Below are 27,618 nucleotides of genomic sequence, written 5' to 3'. Positions count from 1 at the left end.
CAATGGTGAGAAGAGGTTTTAGATTTGGTAGCAAATTTAGAGATTTTATTATAGCAGATTTCAAGTTTAGTGGAGATGGAAGAAGACAGGTTAGTAAGGAGAGGGGCTCCATATAGTAGAGATGGTAGAAGATAGGTGGTAGCTAAGGAATGTCTAGCGGAGTTGGAGAGAAAGCAGTTGTTCTTATAGAGTATACCTAGCTTTTGGTGGGTTTTCTTTATGTTTTGTTGTATGTGGCTATCAAATTTGAGGTGGTCGTCTATAGTGATGCCAAGGAGTTTTGCAGATGGGACCACCTCAATGGTTGACTTTGTTTGGCTTATGATTTTGAATGCTGTTTATCAAATGTGCAAGCCCTGGAGGGAGCGAAGAGAAGAATTTTGGATTTATTAGAGTTTAGAGAAAGATGATTTTGGTGCATCCAGTTCTCAGTAGTGGAAAAAGCTATTTGGGTTTTTGTCAGTAGTTCGGGAATGTTGGAGGCGGTGCAGACTAAGGTAGAATCATCTGCGTATTGGATGACTGTTGTGTCTGGGATGGCAGAATGAAAGTTATTTATGAAGATGTTGAAAAGCAAGGGTCCAAGGATGGACCCCTGGGGAACACCAGTGGGTGTAGGTAAGAAGGAGGAGGTAGAGTTGTTCCATTTGACAGCTTGGGATCTCTCTGATAAGTAGCTAGAGAACCAGGATAGAGTATCAGGGGAGAGATGAAGGTTTGATAGATGAAAGAGAAGGTGTTTGTGAGAGATGGTGTCGAAGGCTTTAGACAGATCTAGCAGTACAGTGGAAACTAGTAACCCAGAATCCCTGGCTTGGTTGACTGTTTCTAAGAAGGATAGTAAGGCAGTAATAGTGCTATGTCCAGGACGGAAACCATGTTGGGTGGGTGTTAGGAGGTGGTTATGGATTAAGAAAGGCATGAGTTGGTGGTGGACGCATTTCTCTAGGATTTTTGATAAAGGTGAGGGTAGGGCAATTGTAAAGTTAGAAATATTTGTGTTTTTGCCTCCTTTATGAAGTGGGAGAATGTAAGCTGATCTCCAAAGCATAGGAACATATGACTCTTTTATAGATCTGTTAATTAAGATGCTGATAGGGAGAGCAATACCTTCGGCAGCACATTTAAGGAAAGAGGAGGGGATGTTATCAGGGGCATTAGTGCATGGTTTTAGTTTAGATAAGAGTCTTTTTATGAATATAGTTGAAACAGGTTTCAGTTGGAAACTGGGAGGACAGTTAGAGGGGTTGTTGGGAGTAGAGGAAGGAGAGTTAGATGTATTATTGTTGGGGAAGGATTTGGTAAGATTAGCTATAGATTCTGTGAAGAATTTGTTGAAGAGAGAGCTTAGATCTGAGTCAGTTTTACTTGGGTCTGGGCAAGGGTTATTTTTAGATCCTGGGTGGAGAAGGGAATTTACTGAATTCCAGAACTGTTTGGGGTTCTTATTTTGGTTGGACTGTAGTTTGTAGTAGTAGTTCTTTTTGTCCAGGGTGATTAGTTTTTTTGCTAGGTTGCGGAGTTGGGTGTATTGGAGCAGGGAAGAAGGGATTTTATTTTTCTGGTATAGCTTCCAAGATTTGTCCCTTTGATGCATGACTTGTTTTGTTTCTTTGGATAGCCAGGGGGCAGAGTTAGCTTTGATTCGCTTTGTTTCTTGGAGGAGCTAGGGAGTTCAGAGTATTTAGGAAGATAGAGTTAAACTGTTCTACAGCTTTGTCTAGGGGAAGAGTATTTAGGGTCTGCCAGTTGGTATGTTTAAGAATGTTTGAGAAGATAGTTGGGTTGAAGTCGCTGAGATTACGAGTATGGATGTAGTGGTGTAGATATTGGGTAGAGTTAGTGGAGGGTGTATGAAAGTAGGAGATGGTCACTGAAGGTATCAGGATAGTGCCTGAAAGAGTTATTTTGTTTGGATGAGAGACTAGGATCCAGTCAATGGTAGATCCTGGGGGATTTGTTTTGTTAGGCCGGGTGGTTGAGTGTATTACTTGGGTGAAGTTAAAGAGGTTGATGAATTGGGAGGGAAGGAGAGTTGATTTTATTCCAATCAATGTTAACGTCGCCTAGAATGTAGGTTTCAAATTTGATTTCAGTTGAGGCCCAGTAAAGAATATTTTCAAGGGTTGTTGTGTTGTCACCTGGGGATATATAAAGGAGATAATGCAGATGTTCTTATGTTTATTTAGTCGAAGTAGACTGGCTGTAAGTTCAGCGTTTTTGAACTCTGGAGTTGGAATTTGTAGAGGGATCAGGGAGAGAAGGTTAGAGAAAATTATTGCAGAGCCTCCACCTTTTTTATTTGGACGGTCAGTTCTGTGGATTTGGAAGCCAGGAGGTAAGATTTCAGAGTCGGTGATGTGGGGTTTTAGCCAGGTTTCAGAAATGGCTAGGATGTCTGGTTGGTTGTGGCAAATCCAAGCATGAAGATGGTGTATTTTGTTATTTAGGCTCTGAGCATTGATAGAGAAGAGCTTAAGGGGGTTCAGAGAGGAAGTGGTAGAAGAATTGGGAGGGGGACTGTGTTTTATTCCAGAGGGAGAAAAAGGGGTTGGGGAGAAGTTGTTAGTGGTGAGGCAGGGGCCAGGGTTCGGATGAATATCGCCACATAAGACAAGGTCATTATTGGTAGAAACTTTTTGTCTTTTGTGTTTTAGAAGTAGGAGGCTGTTTTGGGGAGGGAGGATTTTCAGAGTGAGAGTTATTGGTGTGGTGAGGCTTTTGGGATGGAAAAGGTACAGTGTTTTGGGAGGAATAAGAGTGGAAGATATGTTGTTGTAGTGGTTAGATAGAGAAGGTTGTGAATGAGTACAAGGGTTGGTTTGTGTAGGAGGAGGGGAAAAGGGTATTTTGTGAGAGTAGGATGTAGCAAAATATAGGGGAATGAGAAGTACAAGTAGTAATGATGGGACATAGATATTATGAAGGATTTTGGGAGGCATGTTTGGCAACCAGAGGTGGAAGAGATTGATGTAGTAGAGTTGAGTAGGCAGCACAAACAAAAATAAAAGGATAGGGGTCTAAGGAAGAGGATAGGGTTGAAAGTATTTGCAGGGGAGAGAGGGAAAAATCTCTGATGAGAAGGGAAACTATAATGGAGAGGGAAGAGAAAGAGTGGGAGGGGTCAAGTAGAAGAACTATGATAGGTTAAGTGGTGGAGTGAGGTAAAGTGGGGTGGGAGGAGTAAGAGTAGGAGGGGTAACGATAGTAGGAGTCTGATTGGTTAATTAGTATACATGGGAGGGGGATCGAGAGGTATAAATGTAGAGGTGCTGGGGGTGGGTGGGATTTGGGGGTAGGGTAGGAGCGGAGTGAGCCAAGAGGGCGAACGGAGCGGGAAGAGCCAAAGGAAGGAGAAAAGAGAGAGGAAAAAAAACAATCAGTAGAGTAGGAGAGCTATAAGGTAAGATTGCAAATATATATTTTATATCAAAGACTGACAGTCAAATGGAGTTGTGAGGAGATATGTGCTGAGAGAATAGTATGGGAGGGTCAGGGTCTGAGGCTAGGAACTTGGAGGAGAATGGAGAAATAAGGGAGCTGAGGAAGAGGATATGTAGTCCTGGGAGAGTATGGGGAGAGAGAACAGTGGGCGAGATATCAAAGAAAATACTAAAAGAAAGTGTACTAAGAAACCAAGAGGGAAAAAGTAGTAGAGACAGCAAGAAAGGTAGAGGGGGTGGCACCTATTGGGCAGCTAAGAAGAGTGAACAGGGACACCTACGGGGAATATCCAGTAAGGGGCTGGAGGGGGTTATCAGGCTCAAGAAGGGTTAAAAGTAAAGTGTGGGAGGGAGAGCAGGGATAATTTAAATTGATAAGGAAGGGGAAAGAGTTGGCTGCTGGCAGGCCTGGCAAGGGAGCACACTGCAACCTACTAAAGTATGTACTACTTTTATGAATTACAATATATGTTTAAGCAATATGGGTACTTTCTCTAAAAAAAAAAAAAAAAAAAAATGTCCTGGAAAGATAAGCAATAAGCATACTTTCTCTGTAAAATGTCCTGAAGGGAGCAGATAGGATTCTAGGTTGACTTAAATGTCCTTGGTTTGTGGGTTTTCAACATGAGCCTCCGTTAGGGTGCATTCAGGAGGATAAGGAGGGTAGGCAGGAACACAGGCTGGAACATGCAAGGGAGAAAAGAAAAAATTGTAATGAGGCAGGCAGTACAGGAGTTTAGTGCTGATAAACAGACAGTCATAACATACACAGTTAATGCTGGAAAGAACAATGCAGTTCAGTTAAGTTAGGTTAACCTTATCAAGTATAATAAAACATAACTAAGCTAGGAATAGGTAGCAAAAATGCAAATAAAACAAACAAAAAATAATTGCAATGGAACTTTGAGTAGCAGTCAATCAATTAGCAGACAAAAGCTGAGCAATCTAGGACAAAATTGCATTGCAAAATTTACATTAACAGTAATTTCTTTAGGAACACAAACAATGTCTAATATGTTCTGTCCCCTAGTAGTTTTTTACAATCTGAAGCAATTGTTGTTCCTGAACATATACTGTAAATAATTTCCTTACTAATGTTGTTGAATCAACATTATTCCAATCTTTTTCAGTGAAATGTAAGTCCCCAGCCACTAGTATTCTTCCTTGCTGTGTTTCATGCAAGAAATGTATGAATTCCTGTAGGTCATCAGCAACTGAATTTGGTGGGCTGTACATGCCAACAATTGGTGTATTATCAATTTTGTAGAAACATAGCAAATTTTCCATTAAAAAACTTTATTATTAATAGTCTTAGAATTAACAACCATCAGAGATGCATTATACAGTGGATATAAAAAGTGTACACACCCCTATTAAAATGCCAGGTTTTTGTGATATAAAAAAATGAGACCACAATAAATAATTTCGAAACTTTTCCCACTTTTAATGTGACCTATAACAATTCAATTGAAAAACAAACAAATGTGTTAGGGGAAAAATATAAAAAATATCTTGTATTTTTGCTCCTGGCAAGTATAACACTATTCGATGCTCTTCATCTTCTCCACAAATGTAAGTATTAGTTTCTCTAATAATTCAGTCTCCAATTACAAGAATATATTTTCTCACCAGATGTGAAGAGTATTCAACTTCTAATTCAGTAATATCTGCTCTTTCAATGTTACAAAGGAATGATCTTCATCACCATTAGTCTTATTAATCCCACTGTTTTCATTGCTTATAACATTTGCAAGCATACAATTCTCATGCAGCTGGCTTTGTACATCCACAGCTTGAGCCATGTTGTCAACATCTGTCTTCCTCCTCGTTTTTTTACAGTAATGTTTTTCAATCCTTCCACATTCAATGTTGATTTCTTCTTTTTCACCTGCCCCTTGCCTCTTTTTCTACCATCCCTTTTGGAAAAATGATGCCTTTTTATGTAGACTGACGGTTTTCTAATAGAAAAAATGTTATCATTGCTTGTAATCTGTGAGTTACATAAGAAAGCAGTGTCCTTTTTAGTATGTATTTTCTTTGCTTTGCAGACATTTATCAGTTTATTTTTCTTCCTTGTTATCTGTTGTGAATTTCTTCCTTTCATTGTTTTTTTTATTCTCTTCTATATGCTCCGAATCCTCAGATCGCTGTATACTTATATCCAGAATTCCAAAGTTGTCAGAGGCATTATCTTTTTTCATAGGAGTTGAATGAACTTTACAGACAATAGACATATCATCTCCCATATGTCTTCTATTTGCCTGGCATTATTTATGTCATCAGTCCAGATATTAGTAAATATGACAAGTTATCAAAGCCGTGGTAATTGCACAAGTGCAATCATCATCAAAAAGTCTAGATTTACTGTTAACAATGGTAAGCAAACCATCTAACTTTAGACATAAGGAACACAGATCACCTGTGTTACCAGGCATTACCTTTTAATATAAACAGCATTTATTAAGGAATCCATATTCAGCTGCAATTGAATAAAAAAAAATTCTAAAAGAAAAAATAATTAAAATCAGTTACCACATCACTGAAAGAGAACTTAAATCAACTTCTAAGAGAACACGCACATAAACAATATACAACTAAATATTAAGTGCAATAAAATTGTTGCTCTGACTGTACAAGTCGCACAAAAGTTGTAATTCCTTTATTATTGTTCAAGTCCCACCTCTTTTTAGCAGTAAAGACCAATAAATCACAAACCAACACAGGACTGTTTAAATAAGCTCTGGATTGTCCTCTCTGCAGTTTGTTTGAATTTATAGCTGACTAGGCCCCTTGGGATGTCTAGAGTTTGCCTGTCTAAAACCTATCCCTTTTTAACAACTAACATTAAAAATTAAAAGTAAAACATCAAAATATAAATCAAAGTAAATCTTGTCTGCAAGCTATCCCTTCCTAACCACAAACAGAGAAAAACAGTGTGAAAAAATAAAATATAAATTCAAATAAAATGTCTCTCTTACCAGGCTGCTGCATCGTTAATCATAAACCAATACAGGATTTTTTAGGTAAGCTCTGGATATACACTGAATATTGTACATCATTTCTTTTATTTAAAAAGAAACTTAACTGAGTGATTTCCTATAACATTGTCATTAATCAAGTTTATGACAGTGTTCTTTTTTTGCATTAAACAAAGAAAACTATTAATCTAACCGAGTGAAGTTTTGTGAATCAACAAATTGTGTAAAAGCAAGGGGAAGCAAGTTTCATGCAACAGTCCAGATGAAATTTTTGTATATTTTTGTTCTTCCTGTAGCTAGTCATGAGCCCTTCCAAAACCAGTCATGCCTACTGGTCATGTCCATTTGTTCTTGTATGGGCAAGATCCATTCTCAGGATGTTATCATTCAGGCAACCATTAAGGATTTTACATGCCCTAATTCCCTGTCCCCTGCAGCAGCATTCATGGGCAGGGGACCCACAATACTGGCATATGGGCAACAGCTGTTCAGTGGATACAGTTAACCCATTGAAAAGGACTGAATATGCTGCTGGGTGGATACTTGCCCTGGCCTTTTCTGATGCCTTCATTTGATACCTGCTACTAATCAGTGAGGGAGGTGAAGGAGACTGAGGTGCTTCTCCCACAGGATAGAAAAGCCAAACTTGGCTGGGCAATACCACACTATTCAGCTGGCCCCTCCAACATTATGGTAATAATAAATCCCTTGTTATCTAGATCAGAGTCAAGGCTTTATCTGACTGCACCGTGGAGCTGGTTTAGTATAAAGGAAGTGTGAAAGTATTTCTGGTGGCTTGTAGCTGCTTATACAAAAATAAAAAAGAGGCAAGTCAGTGTTATGAAGCAACAAAAATAATGTGTTTTTCATTCATCGTATAAAAATTGTTTAGGTGTTGTTTTGAGTCTGGCAAGAAATCCTAAACAGTACAAAAATGCCATGCACTTTTGCACAGATGCAACTTTAAAATGGATGAGTATGTTGGATGTATTAATACTTTTGATGCTACCATGAAGTAATGGGTCATTTATATTGCAATAGTATAGCTATACTACATAGCTAATGGTATTCTGAAAGTCAAGAGTTCTATTGTTTTGTTATTAATAGGCACAAAATGCACAGCCTTTTACACAGTTTGGTAACATCACCTAAACCATATGAAAACAATCAAAATTTGTAAATGTGTACAAATCAATCAATTCTGAAGCCTTTGATAGTTGTGAGAAACTTTAGATTCTATAGTTGGAATCAAATGAGGTAAGAAAGCATTCTACAATGTATGGCAGAAGCTACAAAAGCCAGCTGGTAAATGTGTTAAGGGTTAAATTTGTTTATGGCATATTTTGTGAAAGTATAGAAAAAGGACTGTTTTCTAAGGATGATTTTGTCAATTGAACAAACATTAAGCATAGACGAGCAGAGGTATCAGCCAAAGGCATTTTAGTAGCAGCATTTTATTCCTACAGTAGTAAGCAAATGACTCGTACAACAGGTCTGACTGGGTGTAACATGTATTATGTGTGTTGTGTTATGTTCTGTAAATATGCAGCACTACTCACACGCAGCATTTACTGCAAAGAGGAGACAGAAGAGTTGAAAATGAAATGTGCAACCATCTCATTCTCAGGTGTGTGTGCCTCAGTAGTCTGAATTCACAGAAAATAAATAAGGAAATGTTTCTATTTCCTCTTCAAAAATCTCCTCCAAGATAGCATGTGTCAAACTATGGAGCAACATTTCTATTAGGCAAAGACATTACCTAAGAGAAGATTATAATATAACTGTCCACCTCTGATACAGGATGTTCGTGCCTTGCCCATTACTAACCGTCTCTGCCTCATACTCAAATTAATGCTGACAGAGTATTGATACATATCATAAAAACAGTATAAAGTCATTTCATAAGGGTACCACAGTATTTTACGTCAAGTTAACTCCTTGACAGTAATCAACCCTCAGACCTCTGCTACTCTCCACCACTTAGCAATATCACTGCATAAGTTGATTGGGTACAGTTCTATGATATAAACAAGGCTTCTCAGAGATGAAGTTGGTTGTAGTTTGTACCTATATTGAGGTAGGTCCTTCACCGAAACTACCATCCTATGCTTCTCATTTTGTAAGCCTTTAGACTTAAGGTTTGTATCTATATTGAGGTAGGTCCTTCTCTGACACTACCGTCCTACTGCTTCTCATTCTGTAAGCCTTTAGACTTAAGGTTTGTACCTATATTGAGGTAGGTCCTTCTCTGACACTACCGTCCTACTGCTTCTCATTCTGTAAGCCTTTAGACTTAAGGTTTGTACCTATATTGAGGTAGGTCCTTCTCCGACACTACCGTCCTACTGCTTCTCATTCTGTAAGCCTTTAGACTTAAGGCTTGTACCTATATTGAGGTAGATCCTTCACCGACACTACCATCCTATGCTTCTCATTTTGTAAGCCTTTAGAATTAAGGTTTGTATTTATATTGAGGTAGGTCCTTCTCTGACACTACCGTCCTACTGTTTCTCATTCTGTAAGCCTTTAGACTTAAGGTTTGTACCTATATTGAGGTAGGTCCTTCATCGACACTACCATCCTACTGCTTCTCATTCTGTAAGCCTTTAGTCTTAAGGTTTGTACCTATATTGAGGTAGGTCCTTCACCGACACTATTGTCCTACTGCTTCTCATTCTGTAAGCCTTTAGACTTAAGGTTTGTACCTATATTGAGGTAGGTCATTCTCAGACACTACCATCATACTGCTTCTCATTCTGTAAGCCTTTAGACTTAAGGTTTGTACCTATATTGAGGTAGGTCCTTCACCGACACTACCGTCCTACTGCTTCGCATTCTGTAAGCCTTTAGACTTAAGGTTTGTACCTATATTGAGGTAGGTCTTTCACCGACACTACCGTTCTACTGCTTCTCATTCTGTAAGCCTTTAGACTTGCAGTTTGTACCTATATTGAGGTAGGTCCTTCACTGACACTATCGTCCTACTGCTTCTCAGGTCCTTCACCGACACTATTGTCCTACTGCTTCTCATTCTGTAAGCCTTTAGACTTGCAGTTTGTACCTATATTGAGGTAGGTCCTTCACCGACACTACCGTCCTAATGCTTCTCATTCTGTAAGCCTTTAGACTTAAGGTTTGTACCTATATTGAGGTAGGTCCTTCACCGACACTGCCATCCCACTGCTTCTCATTCTGTAAGCCTTTAGACTTAAGGTTTGTACCTATATTGAGCTAGGTCCTTTCTCCGACACTACCGTCCTACTGCTTCTCATTCTGTAAGCCTTTAGAATTGAGGCTCAATTCATATAGGTGCACTTTGCTTAAATCATACGTGACTCTGTAGTGTCCTCTCACTATGACTAGATAGCTGCATACATTTCCACTGCTCTGTTGTAGAAACACATCTTAGATTTTGTTTCTGCATATAACTAATTCTGTTTAGCTACTCTAGGCATGAAGTCTGACATGAAATTATTTTCCATTTCTGAAGTAATAACAGAGTATGTTTGTATTGGTCTGACAGGGTAACTTGCAGAAAAACATTTGTTTTCATTTTAACCACTTGGAAACACCATTCCTTTAGCTTAAGGCTTTAGATCTTTTCAAGAATATGCCTAGAGTTGTTTGAACCTGACATCTAACACTCTGTTATTCCTTCCAGCTGGACAAAAACCTTCCTCATGCACACCTTATGTAATTCAAACAAGAAAAACAATGGCATATGGGATCCCTCATCTCCTTCTGGAATTCCTATTAATCTAAGATTCGCTGTCCTTAATTTGTATACAAGATAACTCATATACACCATTAAAGCCTGAATCTTATTTGACTAAGGGTTTGAGTCTCTGTGTAACAATCTAAGACTTCAATTCCTATGTTTCTCTCCTAAGTTTTGGTTTCTGTTCTCCATAAACAGACATATGTTTCTCAATGTTTTCCAGTCCTGTATGTCGTGTTACACCATCTGTCATCAAGGTAACTAACACAGCCATCTCAGAATTGATCTTGGCCTTCAGCTGTGTGCATGTTTTACTAGTTTTCATATTGTTTTCAATATAAATGAAAATCAAATCAGGACAGACAGACAGACTAGATGCCATATTCCAAAATCATTTGTGGCAAATGTTTCCAGCAGTGGAGGAAAACCAAGACAGAAGCAGAGCAACTAAGCTAAGCTGCAGTCTTAAGAGTCAGCAGCACCCCCCCAGCATCTAATGACTCGCTGCATTCACTCCAGCTGGCTTTCCCTGTGTTTGTCTCAGAGGTGACTCAAAATCTTCAGACAGACTTAGGAATGATGGTAAGTAATACCTCAAGGAGGAGATTAAACTGTTATTCTCACTGTCTTCTCCAAGCATGATAATATGAACATCGGAACCTTCTCTGGATATTGAATCTTTTTTTATAATTTATTTTTTCTTCCTTAATAAATCGACACTGACTATAGTCTCCTGTGAGGTGGCTCATTAATCTATTTGTTCAGCCATTCACACTGACTGAGTTTCCCGTCTGAGGTTTCTCTTTTAGCTACACACTTATTCATATGATCTAACATCTTTTGTCGCCAACATGGAGGGTTTCTAAAGTGATTTCTGCCGAGCTGTGTAAACAGGGAAGTCCTTTTATCACTTTTGACAAATCTAGATGTGATAAAATCATTAGTCATGTATCTTAAAATATCAGTAACCATAGATCAAATAAAGCAGGACTTTTTGAATGGAATAGGCATGTAAAAGACCACCAGACCAGTAAACAAATATAAGACTTTGAAAAAGTGACTATTATAGGTAAAAAACTAGAATGGTGCCTCAGGCATCAGTTTTTTTGGGATCAGTGTATATGGTGCAAATCATAATTTTAATGTAAAAGACTCTGACAAAATATCTAACAGCCAAGTCAGATCCCCCTTGTATTTCTGCTTAATAAAACAGATTAGAAACATAGCAGGGTGTTGAGTTGTGCTATGAACCCTAAGCTGAGCTGCTTCATTTCCAGAGATAGGCCAATGAGAGTTGTTCCTCTGAGTGTGTCATTTAGCCTAAGTTAGGGGGTGGCAGTAATGCCTGTGAAGGAGAACTAAGGTCACAGATGTTATGAGGTAATTTGGTATCTGTATAAAATAAAACGTTAACTTTTCTTGCAATGATGTGGACAGAACCCCCCTCAATTCTGACTACCTACCACCAGTAGATTGTCAAATGGGTGAATTATATATATATATATATATATATATATATATATATATATATTTTTTTTTCCTTAGCCCTATATTGATGTCATCAGAGTATCAAGTACCTTTCCTTCTGAAATCTCTGACTTTTGTAAATCGACCCACAACATCTGAATAAGAACAACGTATCTTTTTATCTCTGCTCCCTTCCCACATGCATTACTGCTTCATAAAGTCATGTCTGTTGCCTTTGCTGGCCACATAATCTTCCTTCTGATAATTCCTTTAATCTACCCCATCTGTTTACCATTATCCTCAGTTCCTCTCTCCTCTGCTCTCCGTCTTCTCTTATACGTCACCATCTTTCACATTTTAAGTATTAATCAGCAGCAGGGAAACAGCACAGTGGCACAGCTATTAACATTGCTGTCTCACAGCACTTCATTCACCAGTTAGGTTCCTGGCTGTAGTAACTTTTGTGCAGTCAGTATATCCTTTTTGTTTCAGTGCAAGTTTTCACCAGGTGCTCTGGTTTCCTCCAGTATACCAAAGACATGCTAGCAGATGAAGTGTAGCCTGTAGTTGGGTGTACTTTGTGTGAGTCTTTGTATGCTTTCTGCAATAGATTTTCATCCTATCCAGGACTGCAGTTCTATCTAGCACTTATTGCATTCTGAGGTAGGGTTCAGCTCCCTACAAACATGAATGGGATAAAATGAGTATAAGCTTTATTTATTTAATTTTATTAATTTTATTTGCATTTGTTTACCGGGAAAGTCCAGTTGTGCATGGAATCCCTTTTCAGCGAAGGCCCAGTAAGAAAAGCTCCAGAGTTATGATAATACAAGCTACAGAATCATACAAACAGAAATATAAAATAAATAAAGAAATAATATCATACAACAAGTACATAAATCTGTGGCACTCATTGATGGTAACTTGTACATTTCAATCATACTTACCTATTCAGCAAAAAAAAAATAGGAGAACAGCAGGACAAAAAGGTGAAACCAGTTTCTAAAGAAAGCTAGTAATATTGTAAGAATGAGTGTTAGAAAGTGTATCTAATGTGAGTATAGCTAATTCCAGTAGAATTAGAGTTAGTGAGTACAGGAGCATGTTTTCGATAGAACTGCATACAAAAGGTTTTATTGTGTGCAATTAATTTACACAGGGAATTATGTTTGTTCCAACAGGATAGTAAATATATATGAAGGCTTACTGCCAGTTATCTACACTGAGCATACATTTTAGAAACAAGACCACCACATTTCATATTCAAAGCCACTAGGCCAGGTAGCTTTCTTTCAAAGTTGGTAACACCATTAGTACAACCATTCCAAATATCCTGTACATGTCATCATGGTGATGCAGTAAGTTGTTGTGCCTTTCGGCTTTTCCCAGTTAGGGGTCGCCACAGCGGAACTCCTGTCCGCTACTGATTGGCAGTAGATTTTTACGTGCCGAGTTGCGGCCCTGATGCACAACCTTCAAGGAAGGTACGCCCATTCACGCATGTCTCCAGACATGATGCAGTGAGTTAATTAACATAAATAAAAATGGGGCTAGCTCACTGCTTTGTTTTGAACCTGGTAAACTAATATGCTGAGATATTTTTAATGTAAAGCAGACATGCAATTCTCACATTTTTCCTTGTAGCTTTTCTTCAAGGTTTCCTCTCAAACTGGGTACTGCTCAGTTGAACTTAGCCAGTTAAAAAAAAAATTTTAAAAAAGCAGTGGGAAGATTGTATGTATCTGTCTGAATCAGAAAATGCATATGTGATGAAGCAAATAGGCATATCACTCTTATGTGAGGAAAGTTTGTGGTTCTTCTATTCTTTTTTGTGGGCATGCATGTATGTTTATTAAAACTGATCTTTTTAATGCGTGGTTCAGATTACTAAGCATGGTATTTATACAATAAGAGCATTGTATTTCAAAAGGTGTACAAGAAGGATGTGGAACATTAATGCCATTTGAATAACATGTGATAATATGACAAGTCTAAGTGGGGTAGGACACCACATACACGAATGCTGTAGATATAGCCAACCTACTGGCTGACAAATTCAGCAAAAACTTCACCTCTCTGTCCCCTCATCAGTAAATCAGGACATCCCCGGTACCTGTTCCCCTCCCCTTATCTCTAGAGAACAGGTCATCACTGCCCTCTCAAAGGCAAAATATACAGCCTTTGTGGGGCCCAATAACATCCCAGGCTGCATCCTACATGAACTCAGGCATGAACTTGTAGCACCATTATGCACCCTATTCAACCAAAGCCTGAGTACCAGCTTTGTCCCAGCCAAATGGAGGGCAGCCATTGTCATCCCTTAACACAAAGGTGGAGCGTTCACCTATCCAGGAAATTATAGACCCACCAGCCTAACTAGCCTGATCTGCAAGCCCATGGAATGGATTACCATGGACCTCATTAACAGGGACATTGGCAATCTCCAAACACTCGACCCACACAGTTTGGCTTTGTCAAGGGGAGGTCATGTCTGTTAAATACAATCAACTTCTTTGAGATAGTCACCAAAGCCATGGACGAGGGAAAGATGGTGGACACTGCCTACCTTGACCTAGCAAAGGCCATCAACACTATTCTCCACTCGGGCATAATAGATAAACTTTCTCAACTAGGCATCAATCCATATGTTACTAGATGGGTAGCAAACTGTCTGACTGATAGAACCCACCTAATCAAAATAAGGGAAGCCACCTCAAGCAGTAGACCTGTAACAAGCAGTGTACCCCAAGGATCAGTCTTGGGGGCCTCTGTTATTCAGGATATACTTCTGTGAGGTGCAGGCCAAAATGAGTGAGTTATGGTTGACAAAGTTTGCAGATGACTGCAAGCTGGGTGCTGTCATCAATTCCCCAAGTGATGTGGACGTCCTCCAAGAGGGTCTCACCCAAACAAATCACTGGTGCCAGAAACATGGCATCAAGCTGAAAGTCAAAAACTGCATCATCATACCCTCTGGGGATGTGACATCCCCACATATTATCACATTAATAACAATGTCCTAAGCACACAATCGGTCATGAGGGATTTGAACACCCAGGTTGATAGCAACCTGATTTTTGACCACCATGTTGCTTCCATTGTATGGAAAACTTTCTAAATGGCCCACCTCATAAGTAAGGGTATCTCATCCATGGACAAGAAGGTCATAACATCCCTGTACTCTTCTCTTATAAGGCCAGTTATTGAGTACAACGCCCCCTTCAGCATGTACCTCACAAAGCACAAGCAGCAGCTGGAGAGACCACAGAGGTTCCTCACCAGGAGAATCCAGGGCTTCAAGCATCTACCCTCCACAGCTAAAAGCGCTGTCCCTCTACTCAGTGTCATACAGACTCCTCAGAGGAGACCTCTGCCTGGCATACAAAGCAATCTCAGACCCCGCCTTGATGAGACTGCTACATATCTGCAAGTCAAGCTCCACTCGAGTATCCCGCATGCACGACCTCAACCTGGTCTGTGACATCAATAGAACTTGTTGGTGGGACAGATTTGTGTCCCAGAGACTCTTCCATCTATGAAAAAGACTCCCTTTCCACGTTAAGCAGAGTACCTCATTATCCCTTTTTAAGCGCAACCTGGATAACTAGATGGGAAACAGAAAATGCACCCCTGGGATTCTACCTGTGTCCCTGCTGGACAGGGGCTTTGGGTGCTGACTTGTCTAAACATGGGCTAAACTCTTGGCTAGGCTTATGAGGGCCTCAGGGCCAATAGCCTAGTAATGTCCTATGATCCTATGACCCTATAATGGTCTATTAGTGCTAAAATGCTAAAAGAGAAATAACATTTCCATAGAGGTGAATATCCATGACTATTTTAGCAGAAAATAAACACAGCTTTTATACTTTCATTTAGACGTTCTAACTTTTCTGCTGTTTCTTTTCCCTTTCAGTTGCATATGAGGAGCTCCTTGATGACAGGAAACTTGAAGGTAAGTGAGGGTCTCTTTACCAATAGTCACCACTATTATTGTTATTGGATTCTCAGAAGTAGGTTTGTACCATTATGTGTATAAGTGTCAGCTTTGCCTCCTGTGTTGTGATCTTTATGGTTTATAAAGGGCAAAGTGAGGAAAAAGGAGACTGCGTAATTTAACACTGCATAATGGAGAAAACTGAAAAGTGTCTTCAGAACAGTGCTATGGATTTTAAATCTTGTGAATAACGAAAATTAATGTGCTGGTGAAAACTCATTATAAATGTTAAAACAGTTGCATCTAGTAGTGAAAACTCATGTTTTGCTAAAAAAAATATATATATCATATATCTATCTATCTATATATATATATATATATATATATATATATATAATATAAATGAAAGTAATAAAAGGTAGTGTATGCAAAACTTTTTGTTACCAATGGTTAAAGCATGCACTATTTCCAGTAGTGGGCCTTATAGTGACGAAGACCACTGCAGCCACCTAGCCATGGAAACTATTACTCTTCAAAAACAGCACAGCCATCTAATGATGAGCTATAATTTTTTATTGGAGAGCTGCAAGATTTTGATAAAGAATGACTCATTTTTAAGTGTCCTAGAATAACAATTAAAAAATAAAATGACTTTTATGAAATAAGAGTGCTCAAGTAAAAGTGTCAGTAAAAAAGTCTCACCTTAAAGGACCATTGTGGCCAGAAACTGAAAGAAATTCTATCTTCTCATGAAGATCTGCATGATCCAAACCTGTCTAAAACACAGTAAATTGTTAGTTTTACTTTATTTTTTTCCAACTGTGAATGCTGTCATAATAGTGGACATTCTGACATGATCTTGTTTTCTTATAAAGCTACTTTTTGCCCATAAAGCACTATAGAGACACAGCTGATGACATTAATTCACACTCATTTCTCCTCAGATTACTATTCCATTCACTTAAAATCATAGTGAAAAATATTGCTAAGTCTGAGAATCCTGAGTAAAAGTGGCAGTGACTGTGTAATGTTGTGAAATGATGAAAACTGAAAAGTATCTTCATAACAGTGCTATGGATGTTTAAAGCTGTGAATAATATATTGTAATCTGCTGGTGAAAACTTGTAAATGTTAAAACAATTGCATCTAGTAGGAAAAACTTTAATGACTTTCTCAAAAAAAAATAATATCGCATAAATGAAAGTAATAAAAATTAGTGTATGCAAGACTTTTTGACACCAATGGCTAAAGTTTGCAATGTTTCCAGTATTGTGCCTTGTAGTGCCAAAGCCACTGCAGCCACCTAGCTGTGGAAACTGGTACTACCCCTCAAAAACAGCACAGCCATCAAATGATGAGCTATAATCCAGTCATAATTTTTATTCTATATCTGCAAGTTTTTCATAAAGGGTGACTCATTTTTAAGTGACCTAGAATTACAGTAAAAAAAAAAAATAAAATGATTGCCATGAAATAAGACTGCCCAAGTAAAAATGTTAGCAAAAAAGACCTACCTTAAAGGACTATCATGGCCAGAAACTGAAAGAAATTCTATCTTCTCATGAAGATCTACATAATCCAAACTTGTCTACGACACAGTAAGTTGTAAGTTTTAATTTAAAATTTTCCCTACTGTGAATGCCGTCATGATAGTGGACGTTCTGATGTGATCTTTCTTTCTTAGAATGCTACTTTTTGTCCATAATTCAATATGGAGGCACAGCTGTTTAGATTAATTTCACACTCATTTCTACAGTGAGATTACCATTCCATTCACTTAGAATCAAAGTAGTGAGAAATATTGCTAAGTCTGAGAATTGACAGTAAAAGTGTCAGCACTTGATATGCGGTGATTCTTATTTATTTGTTTCCTACATTTATGTTACACAGCCTGGTAAAAAGTGCTTGCAGAAATATAAAGAAATAGGTGAGAAAGCACAGCTTTTTAAAAATTTAATTCTGTGAGTTTCAGGTTTTGTTTTCCTTCCACCTTCCTTCCATGAGTCAGCCAGAATGTCATATTTCCTGGCATGCAAAGATTAGCTAATTAGCAAAGTTGCCATCTGTGTTTAGTCAGGTTTCTTCACCTTCAGACAACAACAAGGCTCAATAGCAGTATGGCCTCACAAGAGTAAAAGAATGTTGTTACAAATGATAATACAGAGTAAAAAAGGAATGTGTTTTAGGGTGAATAGCTTTCTGACCTCAGCGGGTGTGAAATAAAAAAAGTTATTAGTGCTTGCTTTAGCATTTTTCTTAGCAAGAAACATTCACATACAATAGCTAGAATGATGTAAAAACAAGGGAGACAGATACCTAAAGAAAATATTATGAGATTTTATTTAGACCAAACATAGTGTTCAGTGAAGAAGCTGACTAGGATAAAAATTCCACATAGAGGGAAAGAAAGTGTTATTTCATGTTTCTTTAATTAGCTAGAAGTATGTGGAGCATTCCATAGGGAGGGAATGCAGCTTGGGGAAAGGTAATATTGTACTTGGATTGTAGCTGACCTTAAAGTGCTTGCAACATTTACTATCTCTGTAGTACTTTACTGTTTGTTTTCTGACCCCAACACCTTTTTATGGCAATGCAACACGGTCTGAAGCTTGTTTCCTTAACAAAGTGACCCATCAACCTTACCAGCCTTATATGCAAAGCCATGGAGTGTGCCATAACAGGACTCATTGATGTAGACACAGGCAACTTAACTGATCTAAAGCACAATCAGTTTGGTTCTGTGAAAGGCAGGTCCTGTCTCCTGAACCTAGTAAATTTCTTTGAAAAAGTTACAGGAGTTGTGGACAGAGGTAATTCTGTGCACACTGTGTGTTGCAATCTGGCCAATGTTTTTGATAGTCTCCCATGCTAGTGTTTAGAAAAATTGGACAAGCTTAATGTAAAGCACTACTGGATTACAAATTGGCTATCCAATAGATCCTAAGTTGTGAAAATTGCTGGTTCCCTCTCTGAATATAAATTTATAACTAGTGGGGTGCCACAGGGATCAGGTCTGGGCCCCCTCCTGTTTGGCATTTATATTGCAGACATCTAAGACACTATCCCAGAAGTGTGGTTGACCAAGTTTACTGATGGTTGCTAACTGGGTACTGTTATCTGCTCATCCACTGATACAAAACAGCTCCAACTAGGCCTGGAAAATGCACATGCTTGGTCTATCAAAAATGGTCTCAAACTAAATGAAAAAGGTGCAGCACAGTAGCATTTGGCAGAAGGTTTGCTCCCATCTCATAAGTTATAAATGGTACTCTTCTACAGACAGATACAGTCACAAGAGACATAGTACTTATACACATACATTTCTGTCATTCATAATGGTTCATCATGTCTGCACCACAATCAGGAAATCATTCTATCTTCTTCTTCTTCTTTCAGCTTTTCCCGGGTAGGGGTCGCCACAGCAGATCACCTGTTTGCTCATGATTGGCAGTGGAGTTTTACGGTGTCGAGTTGCCAGTCCGGCACCCAACCTTTCACAGAAGGCACACACACACACACACACACACACACACACACACACACACACACACACACACACACACACACATGCACTCACACCTAGGGCCAATTTAGAGTGTCCAATCCACCTACAGCATGTCTTTGGGATGTGGGAGGAAACTGGAGCACCCAGAGGAAACCCACGCGACCACAGGGAGGACATGCAGACTCTGCACAGAAGGCACCCCAGCCGAGGAACGAACCGGAGAACCTCTTGCTGTGAGGCAGCAACCCTAACCGCTGCACCACCGTGGTCACCCTGGAAATCATTCTATCTGTCCCAGTTAATTTCCAAGTGAATATCTTCATGATTCAAATACTTCGTCCTATCACTTTTCTCTTCCCATGTCAGACCCATCATTGAATATACTGCCTCATTTGGTATGTACAGATTAAACCAGATTGCTCAACTGAAAAGACCCCAAAGATTTCTAACTAATAAAAGTAAAGGTTTTAAATCCTTCAACTATCTGCTAGACTAACATGACTCTTGTTATACCCAGTAGCCTACAGGTTGCTGCAAGGTGACCTGTATTGCTTTTTGAGCCATGAAAGACCCAGTCCTACTTAAAGTTGCCACCTTTTCAAATGGCAAAGGTGGGACATTTTTTGTAGAAATGTGAGATTTTTCAAGACAAAACAAACCCACAACCAGTGCTAAGGTCAGGACTTCACATTTTTGCCAAAATAAAAGCTTGCTCTTGTAGCATTAAAACTGCGTATGCTGTTTTATATAACATTTAACTGTTTCAGATACAAAATAATTATGTATGCAACTGTTAAAGAAAACTTATGAATTTTTTGTCCTAAAATCTCAGGACATTTGCCATTTTTTTTTCTGCAGGGCACAACTGTCCAAATAGGGTCTGTCCTTCACAAAGAGGAACAGGTGGTAACCTTAGTCCTATTTAACCTATTTCTTCACAAAATCACTGGCAGCACAAACACCAACACTAAAGGCTTAAATCTATACCAACAAATAAACTTGACTTGCTGGAGAGAGAGGTTCCCAACTCAATGTATTCCTAGTCTAAGAAAAAAGTTATTGCTACTCTAACAAGTTCTACTCCAACTTCCTTTAAGGCTAATCTTGATGACCGGATAGGTAGACACATATTTACACCAGGGTTATCATGTATGACACTGCTCAGCTTGGGGGGGTGAGTACTGTTAATTGCTTGATAAGGGTGGAAGGAACTTTTAAGATGGTCTGCTTAAAGATATATATGCCTAGGCATCTTATGGTCCCTGTGTTCCTATGTACTAACTTCATAGCATGTATGCTTATTGTTGAGACACTAGCAACATTAACCATTGTTTGTCACTTAATATGACTATTTTTGTATTATCAGTTGTATTTTTGTAATTGAATTACAAGTTATTAAAGGGCATTACATGAAATGTCACATTGAATCATAAAAAATTACCAGTACGTTCATACTATCATTGTTTTTCCTAGCTGTGTTGCATGTTTTAAGCAGTTTCATATGAAATATCATGTTGAGATCTAAAAATACACAATCACTCTTCAAATATATTCTACTACATTTAAGGTGTTGCTATTTTTTGTTAGTAATTTTGAAAGTATGCTGTATTTTCCTGTCTATTACAATATACGTTCTCTTTACCCATAAGACAGAAATGATGAACATTCCTGTTTTCTGTAATATGTATAGCCAAATCAGTAGTTGCAATGTTTCTTAATCTTATATACATACTGGTACAACCCACCAGGTGAGAGTGGGAGGCATGTTATCAAAATCAGCTTTGTTGACAGTGGCATCACACAAGTTTCAATACTGGGCGCCTTCTACTCATTAAAATGATCTTTTCTGAAGCCTGGGTGAGCAAACATGTCTGGATAACAAAGTGCACACATTACTGCAAGTTAGGTGGCATCTGGATATCACATACAGATTCTTCACTTCAGCTTATAATATCCATTCCTGATGTACTAACCATAGTCTAGCTTTTAATGTCAAAAATTCAGCGTAGTATTCTTTGGAAAAAAGTTTGTCCTTTAAAATTGTACCATTGAAAGTTATAATTTAATATAGTCCATTTGTCAGGGATCTGGGAGAATTAGAAGAGAGTGACCTAACCTTTAAAGCCTGTGGAGAGGGGCATGCTATTAAAATATATATCAAGCTGTAATACAGAAGTCATTGACTAATCTTGCACTGCTATTATTTCCTCCTTTCATCAATTACAGCACACCATTTTGTAATTTCATAAGTCAATATCTTGTACTAGTTAAGAAGGTACAAAGGTTTCTCGTGAAAAAAAGATATAGGCTTATTAAGACTGAGTACTCTGATAAACTATGAAAGCTGTCCTAAAGCTCTTCTTCATATTGATTATTTATGGGAGAGCTTTGTTTGGACTTCAGAGCCTCAAAATGTCCTTCTCTTTGAAAATCTATGTTGTACACATAGCAGAGATGCCAACAAATGTGCTTGCAATTACATTTTAAATATGAACACTATTAGCACCATCAAGAGGGACAGGTGCATTATACAAAGACGTTCACATCAGTGAAATTTACTGCAACTGACAGTAAAGCATTGTAACTCTGTAACCTCGGTCCAGATGACTACATGTATTTCTTTATCACTGTTGCAAAACTTTGTGATAACCATTTGATTATAGTCTAGTTCCTTAAACTGGGTCTATGTTTAACAATTGAATAGAACGTTCATCGATGGCCGTTCATTGTACATAGACCATCGAAATTCCCTTTCATCAAAAGGCCAAATGATTGTAAATAATTTCAACAAATGATCATATCTGGCCAACATAAAGGAAACAGAAGGTAGTACATACTTATCAGTAATGTAGGGATAAGGAAACCGGCAATTTCCCTGGTATAGTGTGATTTCAGAGTTGGTATATATAATTAGCGGGGGTGGGAGGAACAGCCCCTACATAAAGGGGGTGTGAGGAGCACAGTCCCCCACATAAGGAGGGCCTGATATTCACTGAATCCTCCTCCTCCTCTTGTGGGGGGCTGCACCCCCCACAACCCCCTGCTAATTATATATACCAACTCCGAGATCGCACTACAGTGGGGAAAGGGCAGGTTTCCTTATCCGTATATTATGGATAAGTATGTACTACATTCCGTTTCCTTTATGTTGGCCAACTATGATCGTTCAATGAACTTTTTTATGATCATTTGGTCTTTTGATGAAAGGAAATTTCACTGGTCTATGTACGATGAACACAAAATTCACCACTCACTATGAACCAAGAACTATGAATGATTATCTATGTGAGAGCTTTGTTTGGACTTCAGAGCCTCAAAAGGTCCTTCTCTTTCAAAATCTATGTTGTGCACATAGCAGAGCTACAAACACATGTGCTTGCAATTACATTTCAAATATGAACACTATTAACACCATCAAGAGGGACAGGTGCATTGTACAAAGACTGTACAAGGGAAAGTACACTTCAATAAACAAATAATAAAATAAAACACAGTATTTTTTTCCAGGGGAAAAGTACACTCTAATAAGCAAATAGTAAAATAAAATATTGTAGGTTGAACGCTTTCATCCAAAAATTAACAGACTTCATCAGAACAACATATTTTACCAAGCCAGTCCTTTTATAAGTGCTAATTAATCCCTTAGCTAATCAGAACCTAAGTATTCACTTCATAAGAAATGGAAACAGCAAAACACAGTAATTACAAAAGACTATGTAAAAACATTTTAAAATTGCATGTCAATAGAGCATATTAAAAACCTTAAATAATATATACATAGAAATGCATCAGTACAATAAATATTTAATTCACAATGACCATAATAATGTTGATCATTCAAAGTGAAGCTGCCTGAATCTTTAGTACACTGGAAATGGAAATATTGTCATTCAAGCCAGGGAGCTTACCCGCATCCAGTTTGAGTTGCCATAACAACTCCTTATATTCTAATCCAGTTTCCCAGAAGCCTCCCCTGGGACTACAGGATACCTGCTTCCCCACAAAAAAATTAGAGTTGCTATCAGGACAAGTAGTAGTATGCCGATAAAGGACATAAACTTCTTTAGTATGAGCCACATCGTACGTGTGCTCATAAATGTGCTTTCTCAAAATTCGTTCCATTTTACCTATGTAAAAACAGGTGCAGGCAATACATCTACCCAAATAAACAACCCCCCTGCTGTTACAATTAAAATGTCCAGTGGACCTCATAGATAAATCCCTTGCTTCTAAATAAATTTCATGAGTGTTAAGCATAAACTCACACTGGTTACAAAAACCACACTTAAAGGAGCCTACCTTTTTATTACTTCTTAAAGGGTTCATGTCTCTTCAGTGGTTTTCTGTAATTTCCTTTAAATTTCTGCCCCTTTTCCTTACAAAAGTTGGGGCCTCAGGAATAATACTCCTAATTTCTGGGATATGGGTTAGAACCACCCCGATACTTATTGACAATTTTTTTTCAATGTCTTTGGACTGAAAACTGAAGGTGTAAACAAAAGCAGTTTTAAGGAGACATCACCTTCATGATCAACCAGCTGAATATCCACATCTCTTCCAATAATGAGATAAAGCTTGGTATTACGACCACTCAAGACCTCAAGGGCCAACTGGTCAATCAGTTTAGGGGGTGTATCCCCACTCTACAAATAGCTGCTTGGCATAATCCATTTCCTTGTCAAAAAAAATCCTGCTCAGAAGCCATTGTGGTTGCTCTAATCATTTGACCCTCAATAATACCCTTCTTTTGATAGAAGGGGTGTTTGCTTAAATAATGCAGGTACCTTTTAGATAATTAGTAGAGAGGAAGTGATATAGAGTATATTTAAATGAAATGTTTTAGTTGTTAATTCAAACATTTGAGGAAGCAGTAATTTTTACTGTGACAGCGCTTACGTGTGGAATAAACTTGTATTTTATACCGTGGAACTGGATTCGTTGTTTGCCTTGTTTGCTTTCACTCTTCTTTTGACTGTTTTTAATGCAGGTATGAACTGGAGAAAGTGTCTTTCCAAAACACTTTAGAATGAAACCTGCCATTTGTAACATTGTCATAAAGGGTGATATCCAAATAATATTTTCTGTGGAGTAAGTATGGGTAAATCTCAAAAAAATGATCGTATTCTCAATGTAATAAAAATGTATGTAAACTGTCCACTGACCTCTTCCATATTATACACATGTCATCTAAAAATGTGTGTAATAGTGCCATAATGAAGCATGAAGGGATCTAAAACATACTTCTCCCAGTAATAAAGCACTTGATGTGCTTATAATGCTCTCCATTAAAATACATAAAATTGTTGTTCAAGACCATCACCATGAATTCAACTTGGAAATTAACTTCCACACTGGTCAATGACTCACATTCTAACACCACGTCATGAAACCAGACTAGCCCCAAAGAATGCGGAATACATGAAAATAGATCAGCAATATCTATTGTTACAAAACTCACATCAACATGAAAACATTCCAATTTAATATTCTTAAGAAAGTCCCAAGAATCCTTAGAAACATGTCTGATACTAGAAACAAAGGGTTTTAATTTTTGGTCTATGAAAATAGTCAATGGTTGTGTTCTGGACCCAGCCACTGCCACAATTGATCTGAGTGGGGGATCCTTGACACTTTTGTGGACTTTGGGTATGCTGAATATGGCCAAAATATGGAGCTTCTCAACACACAAAAAATTCAACAAATTCTTATTGATCCCCCTTGGTTATTGATAAAAAACATCTGTTTTATAATAGGCAATGTTTATCTCATTTCTTGACACAATAATATATTTTTCATCATCCCCTAACATTTTAAACACACCTGCCTCATAATCCATAGCATCCATAATGATGACCCCTCCCACCTTATCAGGCTTCATAATCCTATAGTCAGAATTGTTAGTTAGAAATTGTAAAATGTATTTCTCATTAGGGCTTAAGTTGTACATCCTCCTCTTGGGCTTTCCCTTTAAGTTTCTAAAATCTGCCTGTACCAATTCTTCAAAAATTTGGAAGGCTAGATGGAGGGGAGGATTGTTAACATTCTTCTTCTTAAAACAATCATAAGAATTTTAAGTTCAGTATTGCGCAAAATATACCCTAAATTAAGCTACCTTAAAAACAGTTTCAAATCTACAAGTGTATCAGTAATATTCAATGATTTACATGGAACAAATTGAAATCCCTTCATAAATTAATTAAAAAATGAAACATCAATAGCAAGGTCACTGTAGCTGAAAATGTTAAAATTGTGTTATGAAATCATTTTCCCTCCATAAAAAAATCTTAAAATCCTTCTGTTCAAATAATGCCACTGTCCTTTTTAATCTCTGTTGTTCACAAAAGCTCTCCCCCATCCTCTCCCTCTTCCTCGTCTCCCTCTGTAGTTGAAGTTGTTCCGGGTCACAAGCTGGTGATTCGACCCCTGGTTGCAATCTAACTGCTCAGAACATCTCAAGGGGGGAAATCCAAAGGATAAAGGATAGGGGTGTCGACCAAAGCCTGCTCAGCATTGGTCTACACAGGATATCTTCATGGAATTCTGTTAAAATTATAGGCGGTCTGCTCTTTAAATCTACCCTTAGGAAAAGGATATATCAAACCATCCTTGTATTCTGCCCAGTCTCTGTGCATGTTAGAAATCTTTCTCCTTTTAATGTCATCGCATGCACTGTCTGCATCTTTAAACGCTTGAAAGTAGCTGATATTATCATCAGTTTGCATAATGTCACTAATAATATGTTCATTTAAAGCCATCAGTTCATCAAGTTGTTCGTAGTTCCTAACCATAACTCACATGAGCTCAATACGAAAACAATTGAAAAGCTCAATGAGTTTGAAGTAAAAATTACTGTTAGGCTTCACATTGTTGGGAAATTTGTAGAGCCGCAGTCCTTTTGGGACCCTTTTACTATTAATGCACTCTTTTAACTAGTGAATTTGTCTGAACTGTATGATATTTAAAAAGTTGTTCTTTAAACTTACCTCACATCTCCTGGTAGGAATGAACCAATGGTTCATGAATGCCAGAAAAATCAATGCTTGTATCAATCTATTTTTTGAAATTGAAATCATCCACTGTATTGGTAAGGGCTGTATTTCATCCACTGGGCTGTGGTGCACCATTGAATCCTGGATTAGAAGTTCTGCCGTTGACCCCAAACAATTGCAAAAACTGAGACGTACATCCAACACGGCCATGTGCATTACCTTGCCATTGATGCTGCTTGTTAAATGGCTGGGGTTCCAGGCAGGAAACTCAGGCTGATTGCCCAGGAATGAAAGAGATGCAGAGGTACTCAGAACTGAAACTTGCCTTCCCACAACTTGGAATAATAATTCAATCAAAAGGGTGAGTTCACCCATTTTAACAGAAACTTCCATGTCTCCTGAGGTCAAAATTTCATCCACAGCTTCCCCTCTAACTGGCATGGTGTAGGTGGAATAAAACAAAACACAAGATTTGCCACTCAGCGTGAACCAAGAAACAGGAGTGAAGGCTTAATCATACCAAAAATGGTCTGGGGAAAAGCAAATAAAATAAAACACGGGTTTTTTTGGGGGGAGGGGCCATGCTAAAGAAGTTAATGCCCTTTATCGGCATACTACAACTTGTCCTGACAGAAAATTTTGTTTTTTGTGGTGGAGCAGGTACCCTGTAGTCCCAGGGGAGGCCCCTGGGAAACTAGCTTAGAATATAAGGAGTTGTTATGGCAACTCAAGCTGGACGCAGGCAAGACACCCTTGATTGAATGACAATATTTCCGTTTCCAGTGTACTAAAGATTCCGTCAGCTAAACTTTGAATGATCAACATTATTATGTTCACAGTGAATGAAATGTTTATTGCGCTGAGACATTTCTATGTCTGTATTAGGTATTTTAATATGCCTTATTGACATGCAATTTTAAAATGGTTTTAGGTAGTCTTTTGTAATTACTGTGTTTTACTGTTTCCATTTCCTATGAAGTGAATGCTTAGGTTTTGATTGACTACGGGGTTAATTACAGGTTATAAAAGGACTGACTTGGTAAAACATGTTCTTGCTGAAGTCTGTTCATTTTCAGATGAAAGCATTCAACCTACTGTGTTTTATTTTATTATTTGCTTATTAAAGTGTACTTTTCTCCTGACCATTCCTGGTTCTATGTACGATGAATGTTCCGTTCGATCATTAAACATAGACCCCCTCAAACCAGTGAAGTCATGTTTTGCAGACTTCATACTATACAAAAAAATCTCTTTTGCATCAAGTGCTTCAGTCTGCAAATCATTAGTTTGAAAATGATTGCTACAAAGACTGTGAAAGTTTCCTTTTTATTTATTTATTTTCTTTAATAGCAGGATAGTCCGACTGGGCAGTAACAAAAACAAGAATGCCCCATTTCATCAGAGGCCCATGCAGAAAAAAGTTCCATAGTAGTTGCAAGTTAGGATAAACAAATATTTTTTTTTTTTTCTGAGAAGTAATCAAACATACAAAAATGAGAGTACAAGTCACTTCGAGTAGTAGTTACACAATCACAAACAGGTTTGAAAGTATAAATAAATGAAATTAGAAGTCATTCACAGTGA

The 27,618-nt window shown here is 38.1% G+C and overlaps 1 protein-coding gene across 1 annotated transcript in view; it reads left to right on the top strand.

Moving 5' to 3' along the window:
* Window positions 1-27,618, top strand: part of SEZ6L2 (seizure related 6 homolog like 2) — a 616,191-nt gene that overhangs the window by 540,324 nt on the left and 48,249 nt on the right. The window contains exon 15 of the mRNA XM_044086316.1: window positions 15,520-15,558. Within this exon, the coding sequence (XP_043942251.1) occupies window positions 15,520-15,558 (39 nt within the window). The remainder of the gene's footprint in view (window positions 1-15,519; window positions 15,559-27,618) is intronic.

This window comes from Protopterus annectens, chromosome 10.part0 (assembly GCF_019279795.1).
Source record: "Protopterus annectens isolate FY-2018-M chromosome 10.part0, PAN1.0, whole genome shotgun sequence".
Taxonomy (NCBI): domain Eukaryota; kingdom Metazoa; phylum Chordata; order Ceratodontiformes; family Protopteridae; genus Protopterus; species Protopterus annectens.
Note: the sequence above shows the minus strand (reverse complement) of the source record. Positions and strands in the feature narration are given on the sequence as shown.